The 27,501-nt window shown below is 46.7% G+C and overlaps 2 protein-coding genes across 48 annotated transcripts in view; one reads left to right on the forward strand and one right to left on the reverse strand.

Annotated features, from left to right (window-relative positions):
* KIAA0040 (KIAA0040 ortholog) overlaps positions 1–11,964 on the forward strand; it is a 37,371-nt gene extending 25,407 nt beyond the window's left edge. For all 4 annotated transcript variants that reach the window (XM_049112217.1, XM_025430230.3, XM_025430228.3 and 1 more), the window contains exon 2: positions 8,370–11,964. In XM_049112217.1, coding sequence (XP_048968174.1) covers positions 8,496–8,798 — 303 coding nt within the window. In that variant the 5' untranslated portion in view covers positions 8,370–8,495 and the 3' untranslated portion in view covers positions 8,799–11,964. The remainder of the gene's footprint in view (positions 1–8,369) is intronic.
* Positions 11,965–19,948: 7,984 nt separating this feature from the next.
* Positions 19,949–27,501, reverse strand: part of TNN (tenascin N) — a 62,640-nt gene continuing 55,087 nt past the window's right edge. For all 44 annotated transcript variants that reach the window (XM_049112231.1, XM_049112218.1, XM_049112258.1 and 41 more), the window contains 2 exons: positions 23,185–23,348; positions 19,949–20,856 (listed from right to left, as the gene is read on the reverse strand). In XM_049112231.1, coding sequence (XP_048968188.1) covers positions 20,716–20,856; positions 23,185–23,348 — 305 coding nt within the window. In that variant the 3' untranslated portion in view covers positions 19,949–20,715. The remainder of the gene's footprint in view (positions 20,857–23,184; positions 23,349–27,501) is intronic.

Consider the following 27,501-nt stretch of genomic DNA (forward strand, 5'->3'; position numbering starts at 1 on the left):
CAAGTCCATTTAACAGATAAGAAAACTGAGTTCCAGGGGGAGAGGTGAAGTGATGTAGTCAGTGAGTGGCAGAGCCAGGATTCCAACACAGGGTGTTTGATCATAGTACCAGCACCCTTAAGCACTTGGCTAAACCTCTTTCTGGTCAGAGCTGCAAACTCTTTTGGAGAGTTGTTGACCTCATTGCATATGTTTTATAATCATTACCAACACTACCTTTTTGTCACCTGTGTTAATCAGAATAGGCTAACTGCTTTAGCAGAGAATCCTCAAAATCAGTGATTTTACCCACCAAAGGCTTATTTCTCACCTACTCCACTGTTCACCATGGTCAGTAGGGGTGCCCTGCTAGTAGTCATTCAGGAACGCTTTCTTCCGTGCCATTTAGGGAGCCTTGGAGTCCTCCACTGGGTCCAGCCAGCCAGTGAGAAAGCAGAGTGAACCGGCAGGTCTTGGAACAGATTTCAAGAGCCAGGCCCATGTTCCCATGGCCAGAACCCAGTCACATGGCCCCACAGAGATTTAAGGGGACTGAGGAGGATAGCCTACTCTGTGTCCAGGATGAGGCTATGGTGGGCATCTTACCAAGAGCTGCCTCAGTGCTTTAATTTAAAAGACTTTTGTAAGGGGAACCTTGGCAGGAGGGGGTGCTGGGAGTTAGAAGATATTGATTCTGCCCCTGACTCTACCAGTTGTCAGCTCTCTGACCTCTAGCAAATTACCACCTCTTGGGTTCCAGATTTTCCTTACCAATAAGGTGAGCGTACCCAACCAAATGACCCATATCTGGATTCTTCCAATTCAGAATGTCTATATGATAAAGCATCGTTTTCTTATTTTTAATAATCACAGTGCCTTAATCATTTTTATATTGATGACTTCTGTGTGCCTTTGTTCAAAGTTGCAGCCATAATTATAGCATTGATTCTGAGGGAAAATACTATCTATTTTCTTCTAATACTCAATATTTAGTTACACACGATAAATGTATACACTGGGGGAGGACAAAGGCCTCCAACTTTGCATCAGAACTAGTTACTTGAAGCAATTAATTACACCGGGGAAAATGCAAATACCTATTTCATTGTGCTTGGAACCGCATTTAAAGTTATAAACACAGTATTCCACAAGCAGATTATTGCTGTGATCCGACCATTTTTGTACCAAACAGTACTTACATCTATTAGAGGGCATCTGAGCATGCCAGGTTTGCAAGGTGAGAAGCATCAAGAAAATATATATCCAGAACGGCAGAGTTAATAACTACCGACTGAGATTTCACTCCGTGCCCCCACTGCCGGAGCATCTTGGTTTCTGAAGTGTGTGACATTATTGTAACCATAGGGATTTTGCAAGGACTGCAGGGGCAAGGTTTGGGCAGGCAGGGTTGGAGAGGCCTGGGGCTGAATAAGATGTTCTGAACCGCCAGGAGAAATGGCAGGGAGTCTGGTAAAGACTGATGAGATTCCTATTACTAAAAATAAAATATAAAATAAAATAAAATAAGCCAGACTTGGAGACCTGACTGGGGACCAGGGCTGGAAGAGAAAGAGCAGAGCACAGCCCAGGGACACCTCCTCATGCCCCCTGCCTGAGAGCTCTCCCACCACATTCCCTGGAGAACACCCAAGTCAGGCCACTTGTCCCACCCTGTGCCAACCACCCTCACCTTCAGCCCTCTTGTATTCTCCTTGAAACACTGTAATCATGTTTTCCACTCCTGCCCCCCACCAACCTGTCCTCTCACCTCAGTGACCCTGTCCTTTACAGAACACAGATTGGTTATGTGTCCTCATTGCTTCACGCCCATGGCTTCTGTAGCACACACCAGCCACTAACACGGCTTCCAAGCCCTGTGGGTGTGGGGCTGCCTGCCTCGTGGGCCTCACGTCACCCCGCTGCCTCCCCCACTCACTGCCACTGCATTTAGCCACACTGTCAGCTTCACATCCTCTTTAGAAGAAGCAGTGGGTCCAATTGTTCGTCTGAGAATAGGCACAGAACACACCTTTCCCTGTGTTTCTAGACTTTTGGGGGACACTATAATGTATTAACAACTGAACTCATTGCTTCCAATTTAGAGGCACTTTATCTGAAAAGGTATCAGAGCATTGAAGAAAAACCTAACATGCATATTAGTTGAAAATGCTTTAAATAAGTTTATTCTACATTTCAAGGCTTTTCAGACACACTGACTGTGTCTTTGTTTTTGTAATTGACCATGTTTTTATAATTCACATCCCACTCTGAGCCTGCCCCACCTCCTTGGTGGGCATTACTCACTCGGTAGCCTCATGGGCTTCTTTTCTGTCACATTTTCCATATTATACTTTAACACTTGTCTGTGAGATTCTCTGATGAGTCTGCTTCCCACCCTAGACTTTGAGCACCAAAAGGACAGGAACCCGGGCTGCTGGTTCCTGGCTACCCAGGACCCAACGCTATTCCCAGAATATAAGAGATGCTCCAGGGCAGCCCCGGTGGCCCAGTAGTTTAGTGCCACCTTCAGCTTGGGGTGTGATCCTGGAGACCTGGGATCGAGTTCCATGTCGGGCTCCCTGCACGGAGCCTGCTTCTCCCTCTGCCTGTGTCTCTGCCTCTCTCTCTCTCTCTCTCTCTGTGTGTGTGTGTGTGTGTGTGTGTGTGTGTGTCTGTCTGTCATGAATAAATAAATAAAATCTTAAAACAAAAAAAAAGAGATGCTCCATAAATAGCCATTGAAGAAATGATCGAACAGACACCTGTCCTGATTATAATTTCCCTTTCATTTTTTTCCTGTGACCCTGTCCTGGCCAAACTGCTTATTCTTTCCCCTATGCTGTTCTAATGTCCCTTTACATAGAACTTGACCACAGGACTCATCACACTATACTTCTCCTTTTTTTATTTTCTCTCCTCTTCACTCAACTGAAAAGTGCTTAGGGCTAGTTACATAGTAGATGTTCAATGAATGTTTGCTGCATTGAACTGTGACCTCCAGGACCATAGTCTAGGCCCAGATGCCCTGACTACACAAGAGCAAGAAGTAATGCTGAAGGAGGGCACTATCCTCTGTACACAAAGACAGACCTCTTCCCCACCTCCTTTCACCCACAATCCATTCCTTTATTCAACACAAGGCTTCTGTGCTTATTCCACAACGTACTTATACAACAGTTTTTAAACCTGATAATTATTCAGAAACACTTGGGCTGTTTGTTACAAACATGAATTCCAGAGCCCACCCTAGACCTACTGAATCAGGGTCTTCAGGAGCTGGGCTCAGGAATCTGAATGTAACTAACTCTCCGGGTGACTCTTAAGCAGCCAGCCTGGCCAGAAGTCTATCCTTGGGTGAAGGGAGACAGCAGCACAGTGATAACCACAGCATAAAGTAAAAAAATTCAATGAAATCATTGGAGGAAAGGCCAAGGGGAGGTCTTTACTGCCAACTTTCAATTGTAAGATGCCCCCCCCCCCCATGCATTGCCTGAAGTCTGCAGCTAGAGCAGAGGAGTCTTTGAAGGTTCTGAGAGAGCTGAACCTCCCACCTCAGCCCACCCCTATAAGGCAAAAGATTTGGACCATTTGGAGGTCACTGTGGAGTTGCTCTTAGGGATTTTTAACTGGGAACCATCATGATCTTTATCATGAACATTTCTAGAAAGCATTTACTATCCCACAGATGGTATTCTACAGCTTTACATGTATTATTTCATCTAATACGAACAAAGAGAGACAAGTAGCGTGTCCCACCCCCTGCTGAGGAGCTCCAGGAGGAAAATCAGTCCAAGGGCCAGCCTGGCCAACTCCTACCAACTCTGGAGCAGCTCTTAGCTTTCAGGGATGGATAGACCTCTCTGTGGAAGGACCCATCCCTGTACACTTTCAGGGATCCCAAAGGCTGGGAGGAAGGCTAGGTGGGCCCACAGAGGTCTAGGTGTTCTCCCTAGGCCTTACTTTATGAGTTCAACAATCCTCCAGACACCAACAGATGTCCCCCAAGTGACTCTAATCCAGCCCTGTTGCTGGATGCCAGAGTCTAGAATTACAGCCACAGACCCGCGGACCAGCCATAAGCAGCAAGGTTACCTGTGAAGTTCTCTTCATTTGAATGGAGTGGGGGCCCAGGGTTCTTTGGTGGTGAGATTAGGTTTAGAGGTAAGGGAGGGGGAAGGAAAGCTCAAGGCTTGAATTAGTCCATTACTATCTGGAGGTAACCCACTATTTCATAGATTGTTTTATAGTATTTTACACCTTATAAAATACATTAAATGTATTGAGCTCTTTTAATCCTCACAACGTCATTACAAGGGAAGCTCATTAGCTTCATTTTGTAGCTGAGGTTTGGTAACTCACCAAGGTTACAAAGGTTGGTCCAGGGCTCAAACCCAGGTCTTCTGGCTCTGGGGTCATTGTTATCGATCAACACTTTCTACAGGGACAGATTGAAGCCTCCTGGAAGAAAGAATGAATGAATGATTCTCTCCCCAGTCAGATACCACAGGAAGATATAAAGATGAGTAACTTCTGGTTTTAAGGTGACTGAAAATAACTTTTCCCCTCCTCTCTTTCCTCACATCCACCCCCATAACAACGATCAAACAATCAAGCTTGGTTGGCACCTATTATTGGTTTTATAGGAATAGACTAATTATCTTTCAAATGGTGTCAGCAATACTTGAGATCCAGAAAAATGATGGGGTCTCCCAGAGAGTATCCCCTAAGGCCCAAAGTGTGGCTCCTTTTACAAAACATTCTGTGGAAGCTCTAACTTTTAATTCATACCACCAAGGAGGTATTTGATTGTTTCCTGGAAATGCTAACAATGCGAGGCTCATAAATACTAATGAAACAGTATAGATTAGCAGAGCTCAGCAAGTAACCTGGGGGGCCTAGAAGAGAATTCTTAGATTAAAAAATATAAAGAATACCTTCTTAATTGAATTTTCCCCCGACTGGGTTCCCAAACGTTAATGAATACTCTCCTTGGCTATATGAAGAGTAGATTCAAATAAGTACCTTCAGGAATCCAAAAGTGAATTATTGACTTAGCTTTAGCTTAAAAAGAAATCTATTTATTCAAAGGCTATTTTAGGTGTCATGAGATAGAAGAGTTTGAGACAAAGGTTGGGAAGGGTAAAAAGGCCTGGGACACTGAGATAAACACATAATTCAAATGCATGCTTCTATTTCAGCTACTAAGCAAACTACGTTGAAATTTGCTTATTATTTTTGTCTTTTACAACATGATCCCTCAATAATAATAACTTCTGAAATATACAATGCTCCATATCTTTGTCCTTCATCACTGAATCCGAACACCTAACACAGCATGTGCCACACATGTTAGGTGCTCAATAAATGTTTGTTAAATGGATAAAGAGCTCTCATAAAACATTTCCAGAGCTGTTCTCACCCTTTTATCTTTTCTTGAAGGGCATCCTCCTATTACAAAGTCCCAAAATAAACACAAACCCTATGGAGGCCCTCTCTACCCTGACTACAACCTACAGTCCACTCTCCCACCCTGAGCCCCAGGCTCACCAGAAGGCACCCTGTTTTCCTGCCATGTTCTTGAAGTTTCTCTGTTTAGAACCTTTGCACATCCTTTTACCCATGTTTCTCTGTCAAGATCCTGCTCATCTTTCAAGGTCCTCTGTAGATGGCTCTACCTTCATGAAAACTGCCTTAATATTCTCCAAGGTCTCAAAGCCCTTTCTCTCTCTCCGTGGCAGAACCCAAAAGTGGGCCCTGATGCATTTATGCTGCCTGCAGGGACCAGTGTGACATCTGGCAAGAATAATTTGTCAACAAATGTGGTGGTGGTATCTAATTTGAGTCATAGAAATGCAGTACAATGAGCATTTGGTCTCAGGAGAGTATATGTGTGGATGATCAAATTAGTGAAAACCACCCAAATCTTCCCTCAACAGAGTGGGAAAATCCCTTCAGATGGGCCAAAAAAAAAAAATATGGGGCCAAACAAGGGCTGAAGTAAAAGCAAAGGCGATGGCAAAGTAAGGAGGAAAATCCATAGAGACAAGTGTGTGAAAAAGAGCAAGACAGTGCAGTGGCCTTGATGGAGTGGGGGCCGGGGGGGGGGGGTGTCACAGAATACCCAAGGGTATTTTTTTCTCAACAAAGAAGTTGTGGGCTTGATGGTGTATGAGCAGATCCATGGCATGTGATGTTCCCAGGGCCTCAGAAGGGCTCAGGCAAAGCCTCTGGCAGGGGGATGTGACTTCTCAGAACATTTTCTTTGATGCGTGTTAAGTTCAGGCAGTCATATGCTTTCTATAAACCTCCACTTGAGCAGGACTAAATTTTTATTGTATGTGTATCTTCATGCATTTGTGAAGTATCTAACAATGGAAAATAAATCACTTTGCAGTCTCTTTCCACAACAGATTAGGATAAACATTTAAGTCAATCTGGGGGATAGCCACATATTGTAAGAGTCTATAAATCCTGGGCTACTTGCCAAAATGGTTAATTCTACACAAAGGAATAGGAGGCCCAGAGCAACACCGATGAGGGGCTCACCCCTTGGGGATCTGAAGCCGCACTTCCCAGAATCAGTAAGGCCAGCTCTTTCACTCATTTGCTGTGTGACCTCCACCTCTGTGTTCACCTGTAAGATGAAGGAAATAACCGTACCTGCTTCATTAGGTTGTAATGAAATGAGATGAGTCAATTGGTGTGAAGAGCCTAGAATGGTGACTGGCATATCAGTGCCATAGTATAGCATTACTTCATTTTCACGGACCCGATGGCACAGTAGTATCTACCCATTTATACAGTTGCATAAATTGTATAGATAATGTTGTAAGTGTGTGAGTCCACATGCCAGCAGACTAGGGCTGAGTTCAGATGGACCTTGGATGAACACACAAGTACATGCTACTCAAGGAACTAGACTTCTGAGGATAACTCCTGAGTTTAACACATGACCCAGGAGGGGCCACACATTTAATGTTCCAGTGCAGGACAACAGAATGAAGCCTGGACGTCACAATGATTGTGAACCCAGGCCTCCCAGCCATTCTTCTCCATAGACAATGCAACGTGTTGCTTGCTTTAAAAATATAATTCATGTGAAAGTGATTAGAAAAGTATCAAGTAAAATACAAAAATAAAGTAATGTTGCCATCCTTGTTCTTCTGATTGCCCAGCAGCCTTGGAAGAGCAATTGATCCATTGTCCCAAACTCCGGGACAATTTCATCACCTCTCTGTGTAGCCTTAGACATGTCACCTCCCCACTCTGGGCCTCAGATTCTTAATCTTTAAGTGTAAGGTCTCCAGCCTGAAAATCAATGAGTCTTTGATCTCTGGGTCCCAGGCAATGTCTGTATCAGAAGGTCTCTTGAATTTCCTTGACATGCTGCCCTCCTAGTCTTGTTTAGTCTGAGGAACCTGGGGATTCCAGAACCAAAGGAGCCTATAAGACCTCACACTCGATAGCTGAGGCCCAAGATACATGCAGAGAGGTAGAGGGGATACCAGTGGAAGAAGGGCCACTCTGTATAAGCAACCAACAGCCCTGGCTGTAAATTGAGCTCAAGATGGCAGTAGGGACCCCATCCAATTTTCCAAACACCATTGCCGAGGAGCATGCAAGACTCCTTTTCCACTGCAAAGAACAGGAACATGCAAGAAAGGAGACTTGGGAATATTTGATTGAGGGACAAAAAGCAGAGATGAGGCTGATGAGGGAAAGGAAGGTAGAAACAGAGGGAACCAGCAAATGGTGCCCCACTGCAAAGCTCGGTGAGTCTTCATTGGGCACAGGAGTGGGCACAGGATGTGAAGAGGGAGGAGATGGAGCAGGGAAGAGAATGTGAAGACAGGGGTGAGAGGGGAGGAGGACTGCTGACCTCTTACCCTAGGGGAGGTCCAAGCGCCCTATGAGAGGCAGCAAGGCTTAGACATTTCATCTTGTGCTTGAGCTTTAGTAAGTATTGAAAATGTCAAGTTGTGTTCATAGAAAGTCAGATCAGCTGTCCTTTGAGGAGTATGTGTTCAACACTTATCAGGTGAGCTGCAGGGAGAAAATATTGAGAATTGCTCTGGTAGCATCACCAACACCTACCCAGAACCCTGAATCCACATTTCATTCATTTATCCAACAATTTCTGAGCACCGACTACATGCCAGGTCTGATACACTATTAATTCTTATACCCTAAGCCCTATGTAGTAGTACAAGATTTAGTACTTACTTAAACGCATGCATCTATTTTGTTTATTGGGTTTCAATACCATTTCCGTGAACTCCAGAAATCTTCCATTCCCTTCCTTTTCCTAAGCCTAAAAAATGTGATGTCGTTAATAATCATAGAACATCCCCGCTGCATTTCTCCTGAATTGTCTGTTTTTCTCTCTTCAGCTGCTAATAGTGGCATGTCCACACCCAAAGCTGGAAGAGGAATAAGTTACAAGTGGACAAGCCTGCATCCTCTTGAACCCAGGACTCGCTAGTGAGCTGAGAGTTTCCCCAGTCTAGCCAAGCACCATGGAGAAAATTAGCTCCTTCTTCAATATCATTTGGGACACCATCTTGACCAAACACCAAGAGGGCCTCTTCAACACCATCTGCCTGGGCATCCTCTTGGGGCTGCCACTACTAGTGGTCATCACGTTCCTCTTCATCTGTTGCCATTGCTGCTGGAGCCGGCCAGGCAAGAGTGGCCAACAGCCGCAGCAAAATAAGGGGAAGAAGAGGAGGAAGAAGAAGAAGAAGGCTGAAGAAGATCTCTGGATCTCTGCACAGCCCAAGCTTCTCCAGATGGAAAAGAGGCCATCACTACCTGTCTAGTTAGGCAGGAAGCAGAGGCGTCCTCCCTCAGGGGCTAAGCCACCTTCCAACTATACACAGAGGAACTAACCAAGGAACAAATCTCAGGCTAAATGCCCCCACGGAGGACAGCCCAGGAAGAACATGGACAATTCTTGGGTACTGTCATGGCAGCTATGTGTCCAATAGCAATGCTCTTTGCCACAGACTCAGGCATGTTTTCTACCTATCTCTAGCAAGCTCCCTATGCAAAAGCACAAGGAACAGTTGTCCATATATCTTGACATGTCTTCCAAATACACACACATGCACACCATGCACGCATAAGCACCCACATACACACACGCATGCAAAATCAGGCAACAGGTACCTAAGCAAATATATTTTGTTCATTAAATGGTCATTGAATATCTACTTTGTGCCAGTACATTATATGCACTCCCCAAAAACGTCTCCATGTCTCCAGGAAGGCCTGGCCACATTCAGGCGCATATGCACAATTATATAATCAGGCAAGGTACCTATGCACTGTCTACCATATACCACTCAGGTTAGAGATACGTGCTTTCCTGTTCCTATTCCTACATAACCTTTTACTGGAAATCCTCATATTTGGACATTCCAGCAACCTGGTACAGTTCCCATCCTGGTATATTGATACAGCCACATCTGTATTTCTCATCTGGGAATTCCTGTGTTTCTCATCTGGGAGGAAAAGTTTTAAGTGAGAACCATCAAAATTCATCAAAAGCTATTATCTTGCAGCTCATGACAAGATCCCCATTTCCACTGATAAGTATCTAATGTTGTCTAAGACCTCTCTTTGAGATGCTACCCCCACCCCAGAACCACTCAACAAGGTGCCCTTCTCCAAGCACAAACAGCTGTTGGTTGTGACTTCTAGAATGTTCTGGAAACCAGGCATACTCTATTCACTTTGGCAAAACAGTTGGACCTGTGCAATGTATGTTTTACAGATGGGAAAAGGATGCTACACCTGAGCTAGGGATCTCCTATGTAACCAAAAAAGCTTTTCACTGTGGAAGGAATTAAGGCAATTTCTCGAATAGTCTCACAGAAGGTACACTGGAAACACTTTTGTAAGGTTGCAATGGATGCATGGTATGTTGCAGATGGGTTGCAGAAGCTATGGAGTTTAAATGAAAGTAGAGTGAAGCTATATAGAAGTTAATTCATATTTATCTTGAAGCTCAGGCAAGTGCCTTGCACACAGTAGGTACTCAGAACTGTCTGTGGATGCTGTTGGATAGGCAATGATGTCAACGGTAAACGTGTAATACCTCGCCAATCCCCCCAAGTGCCCTTCTTTTCTGAGCCCACTAATTGCTGCAGTGGATGGAAGGTGGGTATTGAATGCTACCCAGAGGCTGCGTGCAGAAGCAACAGTCAGGTTGGCGCGGGGGCCCTGAGATCCATGATGACAGGTACACTAGGTCTGCAGGGAGTTGAGGAGAGTGTCTCCCCAGTAGGCTGAGGTGGGGAGGCCAAGTTAATCCACTTATATGATGAATTGGTTGGTATTTTGATTGTATTGTGACCATATTACAAAGATGGAGAATTCCTAAATTGGGAGCAGATTGTGCCCTGAAAGGTCATTTGCAAATCTGCTGGGTAACTCTCTGGAAATATTTCCCCACGAAAGCTGTTCTAGGTGGCAGTAAAATTGCAATTTAATTAACAGTGTAGCTAAACTTTGATAGCTATAGTAGCAAAAAATGAAATTCTGCAAGATTGTGTCCATGGAAAAATGTTCTCTGCTCACTGGGCTGCCTGGTGCTCACCTGCCCTCCAGGTATGCTCTAAGCCTGAGGAGGGCAGCTGTCTGGTAATGACTGCAGCACCAAGGTTTTCTAACAGGTGACCCTGTGAGTCATAATTCAGGCCTTCACATATTTTAGAACGAGTCACATCTACCTTCTCACATCAAGTGGCCCCAAGTGCCCTGGGCACTCAGACTCCCTACTTGTAAACCCCTTTAACCAGAGAAAGAAGCACTTTCTGATTCTCTGTCCCCTTGTACGTGGACAGCCTGTCATGGAGCATCTAGCCATCCCCTTCCCATCACAGGATGACTGCTCATCACCCACACCACATGCACGTGCCTCCCCACACCTGCCTCTGCCTGCTGAGATGAGCTGCCCCTCCAGTCTCCAACTCTCAAGCCCCCTCAAATGGATGAGTTGAGGGAGACGCAGAGCTGATGGCTGAGACTGGGTGTCAGATGTGATCTAGGAGAGAGGATCACTCCGATTGGGGACCACACAAGTAACATGGTTGCCATGGCAACCGGCTGCTAGTTTGAATTAAGACGGCAGTCAGTTGTCATTGCCATGACAAGACCTCCGTCTCCAAGTGCCTTGCCCTGCTGTCTCCTAATCAAATGGATTTGAACTACCTCCAGGCATGAAACACCCAGAAACTCACTTCTCCATTGCTTCCACGGTCTAGGACTCAGGAGACCCAGATGCTGAGTGAAGCTTATGTTTTCTCTGCCCCAACCTCCTCCACCAGGGTTTCCCCAACACTGCCCAGTGTGCCGTTGGCCCCCAAACTTATGTTGAATAAATGAGTCCATGAAAGGACCCCAAGGCCATCATTTGGATCTATTCCCTGTTCTTCCCACTCATCCTTGTCTTTCTCCCCCATGTTTTCTTTTTATTCCTGCTTGTCCCCACAGCCCCATCCCAGGGCCAGCCCTTTCTTTATTCCTCTTCACTATTACTCCTTCTCCCCAGCCTCTGCCCCAGAACTGCCACTGGCAGCCAGGGGTGCCTCAGGACCGGAGCCTGCTTGGCCCATCTTGCAGAGTTTAAGCTAATGGAGGACAAAAAGAACGATAAAGAAGAGGCTTCCTAAACCAGCCTAGGCTTGGGGAGGAACCCCCAGGCCAAGATCTGAACAGATCCAGTCAAGCTCAGCCACCATTAGAGGAGGACTTCTCCCCACTGCTCATTGTATTTGCTTTTTTAGTTCTTGGGGAAAGGAGGTGGGGGTGGGGTGGGGTATGTAGAAAAGAGGCAGTCATCTTTTCTAGAAGAGTATAAATGGTCCATGCTGTATAGTATTTGTCAGTATTTTTTTTTCTGGAAGATTCAAACACATGCAAAAGAAAAATCTATTTAAATAAAATACTTTGAAAATAAAAAGCCATGCCTGGCATCTTTAACTGCTGTCATCAGTTACTTTCTTGACATCAAATATTGCCCTCTCTCAGACATCAGTCAGAAATGACGGAGGCAGCAACTCCCGTTAGGTCACAAAAGACCCAACTGTCCCTGGGCACTGCCTTCCCCCTGACACAGCTCTAGACCAAAGGACCAGAAGAACCAGGACCAGGCTCTCACTGCCTGCAGAGCAGACACCTTAGAGACCAGACCTGCTCAGAGGTGCCAGCTGCAGGAGAAACACTGATGCTCTCTGGCAACTCTCAGCATTCCCTTTAATGAGGTCAATCAATGTCTTCTTAAAGGAGAAAGGGGAAAATAGCAAAAAAATAAGCGAAAAATAGACCTCTAAGTTAAATCCAATGTTGGGAAGGGGAGAAATCAAGTCTCTATAGAGACTGCTGGGGAGATAGATACATACATAGTTAGATACATAGATAGATAGATAGATAGATAGATAGATAGATAGATAGATAGATGATAGATAGATAGATGATAGATAGATGATAGATGATAGATGATAGATGATTGATAGATGATAGATGATAGATGATTGATAGATGGTAGATAGATAGATAGATAGATAGATGATAGATAGATAGCTATATACATTCACAGTTAGATACATAGGTACTTAGATGCACACATACTTAGATAGATAGGCAGCCAGACAGGAAGACACAGGTATGTATGCATAAATGCATATTTTTTTCAGGTGGACCACAGCTTCGCAGTGGTTGTGAAATGGAATGATTTAGATGCTCCAGAGCCCTCCCTTGATGACGCTAAGCTGGCCATTAAGCAGAAGCCCTGTAGAGCAGTGCCGTCCAATAGAAGGAGATAAGATGGAATTGTTCTCTGTCTCTACATTGTCCACAGTAGCTATTTAAATTAATTAAAATTAAATAAAATTAAAGGTTCAGTAGCTGAGTTACACCAGCCATAGTTCAAGTGCTCCACAGCTGCATGTGGCTAGCAGCTACTCTCCTGGAGAGCATGGAACTAGCGACTTGTGTGGGGAGTGGTTGAACAGGCTGTAAAATACTGTGCTTACTACATATTGACTAGGGCTTAGGAAAACAGGCCTACAGCACCAGCTCCTCCTTTGCCTTTTTTCCCCCAATGCAGGCTGACATTTCTTTAGTTCTAGTTGACTCCTGGGCTCCCTTCCCCACTGCCACTCACTCCATGACAGCACAAGGAGAGAGTCTTTGTTCGGCTCTCCGTTCATTCCTCCAGGACTTCCAAAACTTTCCAGTAGAGAGCAGGGACTGTTGTCCAGAAACCAGAGGCAGGGAGCAGCTGCTGCACACCTGAGGGGATGCCAGAGCTAAATGTCACCAGCTCCACCTGCCCAGGCTCAGCCCTGCCCATGGCAGTGTGCATGGAGATCTGGACAATGCTTTGAGCATTCTCAACTCACCAGAACAGTCTGCGCTGGCCCCTTGCCCTTTGAATTTAGTATTTTCCCAAATTCAAAATCACAGGATTATAGGTCTAGAAAGAAAAAAAAGAGTCCCTTCAACAGAGCTGTCTGTCCCTGTCATGCGTTCAAAGGGATGTTTTCAAATACCTGTGATCTTTCATGCGGGAATGGCCAAGCATGAATGTATCTAACTCCCTGATTGAAATTACTTATTTAATTAACATTTTTTACTCTTTACTATGTGCCAAGCACACTAGGTGCCAGTGACACAGAGTGGTCCTGGAGGGGCTCACAGCCCGGCTGGTAGGACGGACAGCTCATAGATTATTATAGTCCACTGTGGTCACTGCTTCTATAGAAGGAAGCTGCAAAGCTGGCATCAGAACAGCCCTTGGGGACCACCCAGGAGCTGTCTAGAATTGCAAAGGAGGAAATTGGGAAAAGAGGGCACCATTTGGATTGTCTACACCTGAAAATGCAGTAGCGATGCAGGGGACAGCCAGACAAGAGCCACCATGAGTGGAGTCCTGAGTCCTAAGGGTGCCCCGATTCTGATGCTAACTCCAGTACCACTGGTTATGGAACTTAGGCCAAGACTTAATCTCTGTGAAGACTTACCTGAATAAGAGAGTTAATGATAGTCCCTATCTCCTAGGGACAGAGCAGTAAATAAGATAAAGCATTCAGTATAGAGACTGGCTTATAGTACATGCTCAGTAAACATTAGTTATTGTAACTAAGGGTAGAAGGAAGATAATGAGAGAGTTGTGTCCTTGCAGCCAAGAGAAGAAACTTTCAGGAAGAAAGCAAGAGTTCATGGAGTCAAATCATGCAGACAGATCAGATGAGATAGGGATTGAAAAGAATGTGCATTTTCTATTCCTCTTGGTGTGATGTGTTGCATAATTTCACCACACAATACTACCCATACTCCCAATTTGCAATATGTAATGGGTAGGGTACTAGGGTAAGAACTCACCCTTGCCTCAGCCCAGTGGGCACCCAACCAAGCCACCCTGTGTGACAGTGCCCCCTGGTGGCCAGATCAAGAAAGACTTTGAGTCAACATCTTTCCACTTAACTATGGTGTTTCCCTTAGAACATTAATCCAGCTAGATAGCTGGGCTTTAAACTAAAAGTGCTAAAGACTCACTGGGTTTTATGTGATGTTCACGAATCTGTCAGGGTCAATATTGCCATGCTCATCTGACAAATGAGGGATTTTCATAACCCAAAGTCTTAATCGTCATTACAAATTGTTGGTGAAATATTTCACATTTTACATCACTGCCTCCAAGAAAGCTACCCTGACCACACAAGTCTTCCCCATCACCGCAAGATCAGACTATGCTGCACTTGTGTGTGTTCCTGTCTTCCCGCACTCCCCTCCCCTCCCATCCTCTTTAGAATTAGCCTTTGTGAGGCCTGGAGAATAACTATCTCACTCACACCCTATCTCCAATAACTAGCTTGGAGCCTAGTGCATACTATATGCTAAATAATGCATTGATTAGGGAAACAAAGAAAGGAAAAGGGACCACTGGGGTGTTTCTTACAAGTGCGGATTCCCAGTCCTTCCCTGCCCTTCTCATAGATTTCCTAAGCATAGGGTGTGTCTGAACAACCTGCTCTTCTAACAATCACTCTAGGTAATTACCAGCAGTCCCTGAACCACACCTTGACAAATATTATCTACTCAGAAAACAAAACAAAAAAAATTCTATGGTCAAATAAGTTTGCCAAATACCATGACTTCCCCTCTCTACCCCCTTGAGATCTGCAATTGTGAATCATATTAAAGGTTCTAATGGGTACTATAGTAAAGAAACTCATATAATTCCCTTTTACTCAGTTTTCCCAAGGCTATTTGGCCATGAAACCTCTTTTTTTTTTTTTTTTTCTTTAGCAGCTCTGGAGGGGCAAGGGTCCTGAGGAACACCATTTGGGAAATGCTGCCATAGAGGGTTCTTGTATAGCTCAATTCATCTCATCCCCAAGGAAACACTTTCTGATTCTTTCTCACTCTGCTTTTTCTCTTCCATTTATGAGTTGTAATAATCCCATTGGTGGCTATCCATAGCACTTACACCTTAAGGTTGGCTAGAGATACACCTCTATCAAGGAAAAAAAGAAGAAAAAGAAGAAAGAAAATCCAAACGTTTTGATTGAAGTTACAAAGTCTAAAGATCCAAGCCCTCTTACCATTCCAGAGTGCTACATATTACCTAAGAGTGCTTTTAGGATCTCATTGGCTTCTTGCAGAGAGTACATCAGGGACTGAGGTCATTCCCATTTTATAAATAAGGAATATGAGGTCCAGAGAAGGTAAGCAACTCCCCCAGACCTGGAATGGAAACCTAAGTCTTCAGGATCCTATCCTAGTGCCCCTTCCACACACCAGCCATCATGACCCAAGCTAGTGATTTGGCCTCCTCAGAAACTGTTGGCTTGCAGGACTTCCTTTGAGTCAGAAACCTTTTGAATATATGAAGAGCTCTGCCCAAAAGGCTTCAGAGTACTCAGATGTCTCCTTCAGGTTCCATAGCAAGCCTCACCCGCCTCCTTATCCCTGCCCAATTAAACATAATTTTCTCCACTCACCAAAATAAAGAACCATTTCCACTCCATTTTATTTCCTTCCTTTAGTTAAATGACAACACTACGATACCATTGTTTTCTATTTCTGTCATTATATGTGCACTGCAATTTATCGGCCTTAGAGAATAAACAAGTTTTATGGGCTAACCTTGGGAACCTAACTTCTTTGTAACACAGGAGGTGAAATTCAATCCATTCCCCATTTCCCCCATAGAAACAACAAATGAACAGAAGGACTTCAGGAAGTGGATTCATTCACACATTAGGAACGGCCTAAGAGGGGGTACCCTCTTCACCTTTCATCACGCTAGGGGACCCATCTCCTGTATCAGCACCAGCCTAGTAAGTAGATCAGGTTGGGGGGATCAGAGTCCAGGTTTCACTGGACAATCTCTTCAGGGCATTTCCCAGTTTCCTGCTGTGTGCACTACCCACACCACCACCAAGCATAGGCTGGGTGCTGAGCGGTACCCCCAAACCTATTCTCCAGGTCCTGTTAGGAAGGTAGAAAAGTGAGGACCCCCTTTATAGAGGATTGGGAAGTGGCCTTGAAGGGAGGTGCTCCCAGTGGGACAGCACTGCCATCTCCTGGCCGGTCTGGGTACAGCATGTCTGAGGCGCGGGTCCGGCGCCCTGGCCATATTGATCCGTGCACTTTATTGACAGAAACTCCTTCCTGATCCTCTTCACCGCCCTGGTGGATGGCTTAAGGGAAGGATTTGGAAATTTTGTTAGCAGAGGACTTCCTCCAGCAAACGAATACGTTTTGCCCACAGCTTGCCATTATTTATACTCATTTTTCCTCCTGCCCTGCTGCAAGTCTGTTTGCATTTCTCTCCCCCACCAACCAAGTATTCTCTTTGCCCACATCACACCTGGTCCTTGTCTTTCCCGACATCCCCTTGCTCACAATCCCTCGAGTCATTCTTAGTCTTTCTCCCTGGCTCATTCAGCATTTTCTGGCTTTAATGATCCTTGAATCCCTGAGAATTCGAAGTTAAAAAGCAGAGCTCGTGATGTCATGTGACAAACATAAACTCTGGGGCCCTATTCCCAGAGGAAGCTGCTGTCAGGAACAACCAGCTCTAAGCTGTGCCATGAAAGGATCCTTCTCTTTACCACCCAGCCCCCTCGGTTCCTGCTGATCCTTCTTCCTAAATATCTCTTTAATCTGTGTCCTCTCCCCTTTCCCACCATCTCTGTCACAGACCTAGGTGCTGCTGTCTACTACAATAGCCCTTAACCTGTGAATCTCCACCACCTCCCCAAAACTCCCAACAGCTCCCCACCATTCTCTACCCTGCCACCAGATGGAGGTTTCCACAATGCAAGCCTGCCTGCCAGTGCAACTGCAAGATTCAAGCACCTGTGAGTGTCCTCCACTGCCCAACTCATTCATCCCAGCAGAGATCCTCAGGGCTGGTTGCATCTTAGCTTTGAAAAGCTCCAAGGCACAGGACTCAGCTGAGACCCATTGAGGCAGAGTCCCTGGAGGGGAAGCAGGTTCCATATACCCACAGCTGAGCTGATTCGGATGCATGGTGCAAGCTGAGAACCACAGCACGCACATGGCCAAGTCCCTGCCCATCTCCCTAGCGTGGCTCCCCACCAAGCACCCCGCATGCCACCAAGAAACCACATTCCTCCCTCGCCCATGCTTCACGCCACCTAACCCTTTCCCATCTTTGCCATCCGGTTCCTTCTTCTTGAGGTACCCTGCCTCCCTGACAAAGTCAGACCCTTCCAGACCTAATGCTGACCATCACGTCTGTGACGCTTGGCTGCGGTGTCAGTCCATACCCCTGTCGATTCACGCTCCCCGACATGCTCCCGCTGTCACGGTTTGTCCACACAGCTGTCCACCCAAACCACACCGCAGGCTGCTCGAGGGCAGAGCCAGTGCTCTGTCCGCGATGACTCTGCCAGCATCTTGCATGGAACAGAAAATGGCTCAGAAACTTTAGCAGTTGCTTGTGACACTTCTGCCCTCCTGCCTGGCTTGTGGCCCATCCCTTCCCTGACAGCTTTTGTCTCCTTTGGTCTGTCCCAAAGGGGAGGGACTGCCCCATAAGCTTCAAAGCCCTGATGGCTCATAACCTGACTCTGAGAGAAGTGGCCCTCTGAAAAGCAGATTTGTCCAGAAACCCATCCCCGGGGCCTACACTCAGCTACCGGAGTGGGGGCTGCCAGAGTTGGTCCCATTACAATGAGGTTAGGCACAGACATTGGGGCTGGGATGTTCTCCTTGGTCAGATAAATATCCTTTAAAGATGAGTTTCTCCCCACTTCCTTCTCTGCCCCACGGAGAACCTAAATGATCAGCTGAGGTTTTCTCTGCCTATCCCTTCATGCAGCATGACCCCTACAGGGGAAAAGAATGCTAGAAACTACTCCAGTTTCCTGCAACTCCTGATCTTGGCGGGTGGTGGAGAAACGCTGCAGTGGGTGAAGACAGGGGTGTGCTGCTGGCATCACAGACAGCTCCAGAGCAGAGAGACCAGCTCCCCAGGAGTGATCACCAGCAGGGCAGCAGCCCCGGCCCAGACCTACTGAGTCACAGGGCCTAAGGATGGGGCCCAGCAATCTGTGCTTTACCCAGCATGTTTATCAAGCATGGCAAAACTGGAAAAGCATTGCCCACCATGCACCACCCCTGGCCCTGAATCATTCTGGGGCTTGATCCACTGTGCAAGGGAGGTGCTTCTTTTCTAAAAAGCCTGCATTTGCTGGATTTAGCACCAGCCTCCTGAATCACCAAGGAGAGAATTCCACCCACCCCCACCCCCCATCCCCTGGTGTCAGCAGAAGACAAGAAGACTCAGGACTGGGAAGCTGTGCAGAGGGACGTTCGAGAGAACAAGGAAATCAGCTCAGGCTGCAGCCCTGACTAAGCTGGATCAGGACCACAGAAACAGGGAAAGGTCTCTGCAAGCGTCTCCTCCTCAGAGAAAACCTGCGCTGTCTCCTGCCTCTACCTCTGCCTCCTAATCTGACTTTATTTTTCTTCCAGGGCTTAACACTTCTGGTTTGGTACATTTATTGTTTATTGTCTGTCTCTCCACCAAGAGAATTTAAGCATGAGGACAGGATTGTTGTGCTTTCTTCACTTCTTTAGCACCAGTACTCAGGGCGGGACCTGACACATAACAGGGCATCATCTGCATTTGTTGGAATGAATGAGTGGAGGAATGAATGTCTGGCTCCTCACCTCTGCGATCGCACCTCTGTCCCCACCCAGGGCATAGAGCACACTGCTGGGAAGAAGCAGGCAGATGTCAAGTCCTCACTGAATTCTTGTTTGGACCACCCTCACCAGATCTAGCAGTCACTGTGGCATTGTGAGTGTTTGTGGGGCTGGGGGGCGGTGCTGAAAACTTACACAGGTGACATGAATCCTTTTGAGGGTATGGCTTCGCCTTCAGCCAGAGGTTAGAGCCTGGAGAACCACAGGCACTAAAGGACTCCCTGGTCCTGGAGCAGCACTGCAGCTTGTAGGGTACATGCCTTCCCACTCCCTCACCTCTCCTGATTCCAAATACCATTGTTCGTCAGCTTGCAACTGTGAGACCACAGGCCAACCAAATCCCATTATAATGCACAAATTGTACCTTCTCATGCACTTAGGTTAAATTTAGAATTCAAGTGCACTCATGTGAGTTAAATAACACAAGGCATTTTTTTTTAATCAGGTGGTTTATTATTTTATTTTTTTTAGTGGGAATTTAAGTTACTTCAATAATGATCACTGACTTCGCTATAGAAAAACCTTCCAAAGTGACAGGAAAATAAGCCCAAAGGATCTGACTGACCAAGTGCCCATTCAAACAATATGCCTTTGTTGTGGAGCACCTTCAGAAAACCTAAGGTGTCGGGGGCCAGGGACAGGAGCAGGGCTGAGGATTGAGGGAGTGAAAGGGAGTCATAGAAGACTCTTCAGGAGGAATCAATCATCAAGAGTCAAGTTATTTAAAGTTGAAATGAGTGAGAATTTATTCACAACATATGTAGATCTATGAAAGTGATTATGCAAATAGGTGGGAAGGTGGCTCTTGAGAAGAATAGTAACACAGAAGCTTGGTCTCCAGCATGTTGGTCAGAGCTTAGCAAGATGGGAATCCATCCTGGTCCCCGTGGTTCCCTGTACTCTTCCTCCTAACACTAGCATTTTTTAAACAGGGGGAGGTTTACAGCTTTTCCCTCAAAGCCCAGTGGTAATGGCAGGTGACCAGCATCAGACTACTTTAGCCCCTTGGCCATCAAAGAGAACCCCTCCTTGGTGCTTTTTTTCTAAGGAAAAGATTTCTAGTAGAGGAGCTTTATATATATTTATATATATAATATATATACCAATTTCCAGAGATTTCCAATTGGTGAAGTGCTAGATGATTCTTTTTTTCCTCTTCCCCCCTCCAATCTCACATATTTGTTACTAAAGATAGACTGAAAAACCTTGTAGTCCAGTGCTGTCTTCCTCATATGCTACTACTGGCTGATTTTCAGACCCCCAATACAGATGGGCAAAAACGCAGGTGATAGGGAAGTAACCTGATTTGTCTGAAGCTTGATAACATGCTTTGTCCTGCAGGTTATCCAGCCATCTCAGAAACCAGGGGCCAGGAGCATCCCTCAAACTTCCATTAACCAGTCACCACTACCCACCCTGCCCCAAGCCCTCACAGCCCCACCCTGGGCTGGTCTTGTCTCATGTGACAACTGCTCCAATAGGCCATCAGAACGTTCTCGAATTTTCTCCCAGTGTCCGCTTCTTTCTGTCCAGGACATGCTCCCCGCTGTAGCCATGAGGGCGGATTTTCAGCTCCACGTAAGGAATGGAGAATTCATGTCCTTTCCATGGCTCCCAGTTCACCCCCTACATAAGAAAGCCAGCATAAAGAAGAGGCACTTGGGAGGAAGGAGGGGTGGCTTGCGATACAAAGGAATGCTTCTTTGTCAAGGAAACCACTCCCTCTCTGCTTAGGGGAGAGAAAAATTAGAGGAGCCTTGACTGGGGTAGTTATCTGTCATAAGGGAAGTAGAGAGCCCAAGCTAGATACATACAGCCTCTGCTGGGCAGCCGAGGTTTGGCAGGCTGATGACTTGGAAGACCCCACCCCCACCCCCACCCCCACCCCAGTGGTTGGGAGGATGTGATGTGAGCCCAGGGGACGAGGAGACCACAGCAGCCGCAAAGCTAACAGGGTGTCAACCTGGCCAGCAATGCGCACATTATCTTTGCCTCGCTCTTTTCCTTTCCAAAAAATTAAAGGCAAAAAATAAACATATTAATTGGTCAATCGTGTAAAATCATTTTCAATTTAGGCTGTTTAGATACCAGCTCTGGGGTAACGAATAGCCTGCTGAAAACTAAATTTCATTTTATGTCTTTTGACTGGTGAGCGCAATAATATTTAATTCACTTAATAACCTTGCAACCTGGCCAATAAAGAGCCCAAGTGACCAATTTTATGTATTTTAATTTGTGAGGTAAATAATAAACAAGAAGCTAAATGCCTTGCAGACTGTGAAAAGCACATTAACCAGATGAATGTCTTTTATTAGCAAATGTGGGGATGCTTTAGGGCATGCTGGCTGTTCATTTCAAATATTTGATCTCTGATCGCAAGCTTCCCTGAGTCAGCCCACTAGCTGCCACCATGATTCATGGACCCACCCTCCTTGGCCTCCCCGGGGGGGAATGTTTCTTCTTCCCTCTGAAAAATCACTGAAGGATTGGGAGTCCCTGCTGCCTGATAGTAATCAAACTGTACCTGGACTTGAGATGTGCTAATATTTACAGTAATATTGGTAACTAGGTGAGTTCTGGGGAGAGGTGGCTTCCTGAAGGCTAGAATAGACCCCGGAAATAGAAACCCAAGATGGGGAGGAGCTTTTGGAGGGGATGGATTAATGATGAGCAGGAACAAAGATGCCATTTTCAAGTGGCTGTATGGGAGCAGCCAGGAGAGGCTCCACATCTGGCCAAGGAGTCAAGGTGATGTGCACAGGTCATAGAGGTTTGAGAAATCATCAGTAGCCAAGTTTCAGAGCAAGGAAGGGTAGAGTAGCCATCAAGAACTCTCAGTCCTGTGTGCACCTCCTGAAGTGGAGAGACTAATGGTCTACTCTGGGTAGACCCTGAGTGGCTTTGGATGAAGTGGATCCAAAGGTAGGTCTGATCAAAGGCAGAAAAGACTTTGTTTTCCTGGTGATCAGAGGATTTGAGAAAAATAGCCCTGGTTTCACTGGGAGAAAATCTAGAAAGAATTATGAATGGAATGTTTGTGCCCAGCCCCCCAATGCATATGTTAAAGCCCTAACCCTTAGTGTGATAGTATAGGGGGAGTAGGGGAAGACCTTGGGGAGGTAATTAGAGTTAGGGGAGATCATGAGAGTGGGATTAGTGCCCTTATTTTTTTCAAAGATTTTACTTATTGAGAGAGAGAGAGAGAGAGAGAACAAGCAGGAGGAAGGGGCAGAGGGAGAGGGAGAGAGAGAGAATCTCAAACAGACTCTACACTGAGAGCACAGAGCCCTACACAGGGTTTGATCTCACAACCCTGAGATCATGACCTGAGCTGAAACCAAGAGTCAGACACATAACCCACTGAGTCACCCAGGCACCCGCACCCCAGGATTAGTGCCCTTATAAGAAAAGGAGAGACCAGAGTGCTCTCTCTCTCTCTCTCTCTTTCTCTCCTATATGAGGACACAGTGGAAAGGCCACCATTTACAAGATGGAAAGAGAGTTTTTGCCAGGAACTGAATCTGCTGGTAACTTGATCTTGGACTTCCTAGCCTCCAGAACTATGAGAAATCAATGTGTGTTGTTCAAGTCACCCAACCTATGGTGTTTGTTACTAAGACAGTGTCCATGTGTGAACCAGTAAACAAATGGTGCATAATCCATATTATTTGTCTATCCAGCAGTGGACAGCCTGGGCTCCCACCCACCTATGCTAAGTAAGTGTATAGCACTGTGGGAATGCAGAGGGGGAAGGGCTGCAGCAGACAGGCAGGGGAGGCCTTGCCCTCAAGGCCGTGGAGCCTAGAGAAGAGCCCTACTGCCCTAACTGGAAGTGTCAGAAGGAGATGCGGAGCCAAATCAGCCTGGAGATGGTCGCTTTGGGAACTGAAAATTTTGAGCAGAGCTTGGGACAAAAAAAAAAAAAAAAAAAAAAAAAATCCACCTGTCACTTACCTCACTGTGTTTGGTCTCTCCATATCTGCCATTGGGGTTGGCCAAGTGGCAGTTCTTGTACCACCAGCCACCATGATGTGTCAGGGCACAGTTGCTGAGGGCAATATCATTGTCTCTGTCAAAAGTTGTAAACTTCCATCCGTTGTGGTAAGTAAGAGCATCCCCTGCAGGAGAGGAGAGATGAGAGAAGTGAACGTCTAAGTTTTGCCACTGAGCTGGTGAGCGTGCTCTGGACTCAGCAGGACAATCTTAGGGCATGAAAACACCGAGGATCCAGCCAGTGATGTCACAGGTAATCACTCGTCTCTCAAAAGAGCCAAGATGAGGACATGATACAGACGATCAGATTCCCCTTCCTGGCCTGTCACCCAAACTTCGGCCTGTCACTCCAATAGCTTTGAAAGCCTTAACAGCATTCTCACTCTGATGCCCTGCCATCATGTGATGTAATCAAATATCCCAAACCAAATCCATCAGCTCTCCCCACAGTACCTGACCACCCCCCACCCGCAGTAACCCCACTCCCGTCCTCCCTGTCTGCTCAACCATCCTCCCAGCCACCCAACTTCAAACTCCAAACCACACTGACAAACTTGTATCCTTTATCGAGCCCTTTCTCCTGCAGATCACTCACGGATGCTCTCGCTTCCACAGCTGCCACCCCGGCCTGTCCTCCTCTCTTCAGGTCTATCTCTACACAATGGCCCTCCTGGGGTTGAAGCACACGCATCCACATGCATGATCTCAGACTTAATGTCTTCCTTCCTGCCACAGGAAGAGAAGCTGCTCCTCCTTGCTTGGCTTTGCAGGCCTGTCCCTTGGCCATAGCCTTCGCACAATCTCTGAGCCCACTGTCCCCACAGGCACATGGCAGTTATGACCAGTGGAGGGGTCTGTCCTCCATTTCTCTCTGCCCTCCTCAGTCCAAATCCTGAGCATTCCTCAAAGCCCAGGCAGCCCCCACTCCTGAGGAGGGGCCAGTCTCTTTAATAATCCATCCACACACTCTCCTAGCACGCATGCCTGTTTCCCAAGCCCTCCTGACACATATGTATAGTTTAGGGCTTTGTGACATCCTGTCTGGAAATCCGCTTGCATCATTTTGCTTGTATCTCTACTATTTCCCCATCATATCTGTCATCTTTTTATCAGTTTTATTTCTTAATTCAGCTCCTAAGAGGTGATAAGGGCCTGTATCAATCCTAAGCTAAAGCAAATCATGTTCCTACAGTAAGAACACTTATGTTTTCGTCGGAGCTCTGAGTTACAGAGCCCTGTAACAGAGTTACAGACCCTTTCCCATACATACCCACCTCTGACCCCCACTCTAGCCTATGAGGTGGTCCCAGGAGGAAATGGACTTACAGAGGTTAGACTCCGTGGACTTGTCAAGGCCCCACTGTCCACAGACAGCAAGGCTGGGACTCAAGCCTGGGTCCTCAGATTCCAAGTCCAGAGTTCTTCCCCAAACACCAACTTGCCTGAGGCTTCCTCATTTCTGCCTTTAGTTACGCTAACAAAGAGCAAGCCCACTGCTCTGGTTCTGCAAGTGTGGTCCAGTCCAGGGACCAGCAGCATCAGCACCGCCTGAGAACTTGTTAGAAATGCACCTTCTCAGGCCCAGTCTCCCAGTCTGCAGAAGCAGAAACTCCTGAGGTAGTACCCACCTGCAAAGCAATCCGAGTTTTAACAAGCCCTTCCGATGACAAGCCCTTGGGGTGCAAGCGAAAGTCGGAGAACTTTAGTCTGCAACTTCATTTATTCGGGAAACCTCAGAACCCTAGCTGGGCCCCCGCATCACTCTAGGCTCTGAGAATACAGACAGAGGGAGTCCCTGCAAATACAGGCAGAGGGCGTCCCTGCTCTGGGGGTGCTGGGGTGCTAAGGGGTAGGTATTAGGGGTGCTAGGGGGTACTAGGGGGCAGATCTATGGAAAGAGTTAACAACAGGTTGCAAAATGAGAAGGTCCCAGATTGTCTCTGACTTGGCAGCTTAAACAATGGGGCCTGCCGCACCACACCTAGCAGGGCAGCCCCAGCCACTCCGGCTAAGACAGCTGAAGGACTCTGTCCCCATTTGTTTCCTCCAATTGAGGAAAGGCAAGTCGTCGTCGCTGTGTCGCTGTATCGTCCGCATTTCCTCTCCCCTTCGGCTTTCTGGCAGATAGTTAAGTACAGCTTAAAATAACACATGATGGCTCCCTTGGTGACACATTTAATGAGCACAGCTTACCTACCTTGCATCTAAAGTTCCCAGAGCTGTTTTCCAAGAGTCTGTGCAAAGGCTATTTCTTAAGGATTTGTTTGTGGTTCTCTAACTTTAGGAGCTGGGATCAAGAAAAGTGAAGCAGGTTTCGGGCTAAGTGTGGCAGTCTATTGCACAGATGGATTTTCTCGCTTCCAGAAACTGAAGCCATGCTGACGTTCAGAGCACAGACAGTGAGTATACCCATGAATCAAAAAATCACTTTTCTCCGGTTGTCAGGCCCCCAGCCAACACAGTATTCTGATTTATTAAGCTTATCTCCCTAAGTCAGATAAAGTAGAGAAGCCAGTGGTGGTCAGACCCTCTCTCTTCTATTACGGTTTTAGGAGAAAACATTGGATGAGAAATAAGCACCCTTACATCTAGTATAATGGCTTTAGGTAGGCAGCTGGCTCTCCTCAGGGAGTGAGTTGGAGGGGTCAGTGGCAGGCCCAGAAAAGCCCAGGGTGCGGCCACTGAGCTGGTCATCTCCCATCTCATCTAACATGACTCCAACATCACCTCCTGAGGCAGGCAGGAAGGCCCAGACAACTGAGCCCCCACAGACCTGAGGAAGCTATCCACGTCATACATATCCCTCATAAGTCACACAGGACCATGTGTCTGGACCTTGGACCATGGGACTAGGAACGGGCCAAAGAAAGAGTGATGTGTGCCATTTTTGGCTTTCCCTCTTGTTCCTGGACGCAACATTTTTCCTCCTTAAGTACCAGTATTGAAAAATCCATTTCAAAGCGAGGAAGGCAATTTTGCATAGAGCAGTTCCTTACTGTGGAAATTTGGCATCCCCGGGCCCCCCCACCCAGCAGGTGCCCACCCTGCCCACTTTGTCACGTCCCTGATTCTCCTGTCACCCAGCTCTGGTGGAGTTCCTCAGTCACGCTTCCAAGTGAGCCCAGGGGGTGGACCCATCCCTGGTTGGGCATCACTGAGTCTCCCGTAGGTGGGACTTAAAACCAGCTGGAAACGATTGGCAAGCTCATAGAAATCACTCTGCTCCACCCTAAATGTCTATTTATGATGTCTATCATGATAACTTCTCCAAGAGACGAACAGCACCTTGAAAGTAGAGCCCATTAGCCGTCCTCCCTGCCCCACTCCCAGATTCAGAATCAGAAACTAAATTTATCCAGCATTGCCCTGCTGGGGTTTCCTTCACGGAGGAATGATGGGCTCTCTGCTAGGCATTCAGTGGAGGCAGAAGGTGAGGACCCCCCCTGGACAGGGCGAGTAGCAGAGATCCTTACTGGCACATTTCCCCCCAGGCCACACATCTCCGATTCTAAATCAGAGCCCTAGTGGGGGTAGCTGGCACCAGAGGTATCGGACTGTTCACCTTCTCTTTGAATGCCACATCCTCTAAACAGTACCTCATCATTTAGGACATGAGAAGCCAGAAGCTTCCTAAATTTCAAAACCCTCCTGGGGACCAATCAGCATACACAAGGAAGGCTAAAACCCCACTGAGCCCACCATGCAACTTCAGCGTTTCCAAGCAGGAATGACTGCTCCTATGGGGAGACCAGATCGTGGGCTGAATGAGCTGTGATCTAAAAGGTCTCCCAAGGCTTCCTAGTAAAAAAAACACATCCTCCACAACCTCAGAATGGGAATTACCCCCTAATCACAGTTAAAATGCAAATAGAGACCTGGGAGGAGAATCACATTAATTCGTGACTCTATTGACTCCTTCTCACTCACTTTCCCATTAGCATCAATGTTCATTTCCTGGTTATTTTAAGACAGGCCTTGGAAAAGCTACGTGTGCTTGGCAGAGAGAGAATGGGCAGCGCGTAGGCAGGCCCGAGGGGGTGGGTCCCCAGCCAGCAGGTGGGAGGGACGTCACTGTGCTTCAGGGAGAGACAGAGGACGCTGTATCTCACTGAGGAAGGTCCCACAAGGAGCCTCCCAAGGCCGGGACTCTTTAGCCTGAGAAAGGCAGACCAACTGATCACTGGGGTCAGTAGTAAAGGGGAATGAAAGGGATGACCAGATCTCCTCCACTTGGACTGAGCAGAGCAGGAGGGGGCCCATGGGGTCTCAGGGAGACTG

This window comes from Canis lupus, chromosome 7, assembly GCF_003254725.2.
Source record: "Canis lupus dingo isolate Sandy chromosome 7, ASM325472v2, whole genome shotgun sequence".
Taxonomy (NCBI): domain Eukaryota; kingdom Metazoa; phylum Chordata; class Mammalia; order Carnivora; family Canidae; genus Canis; species Canis lupus.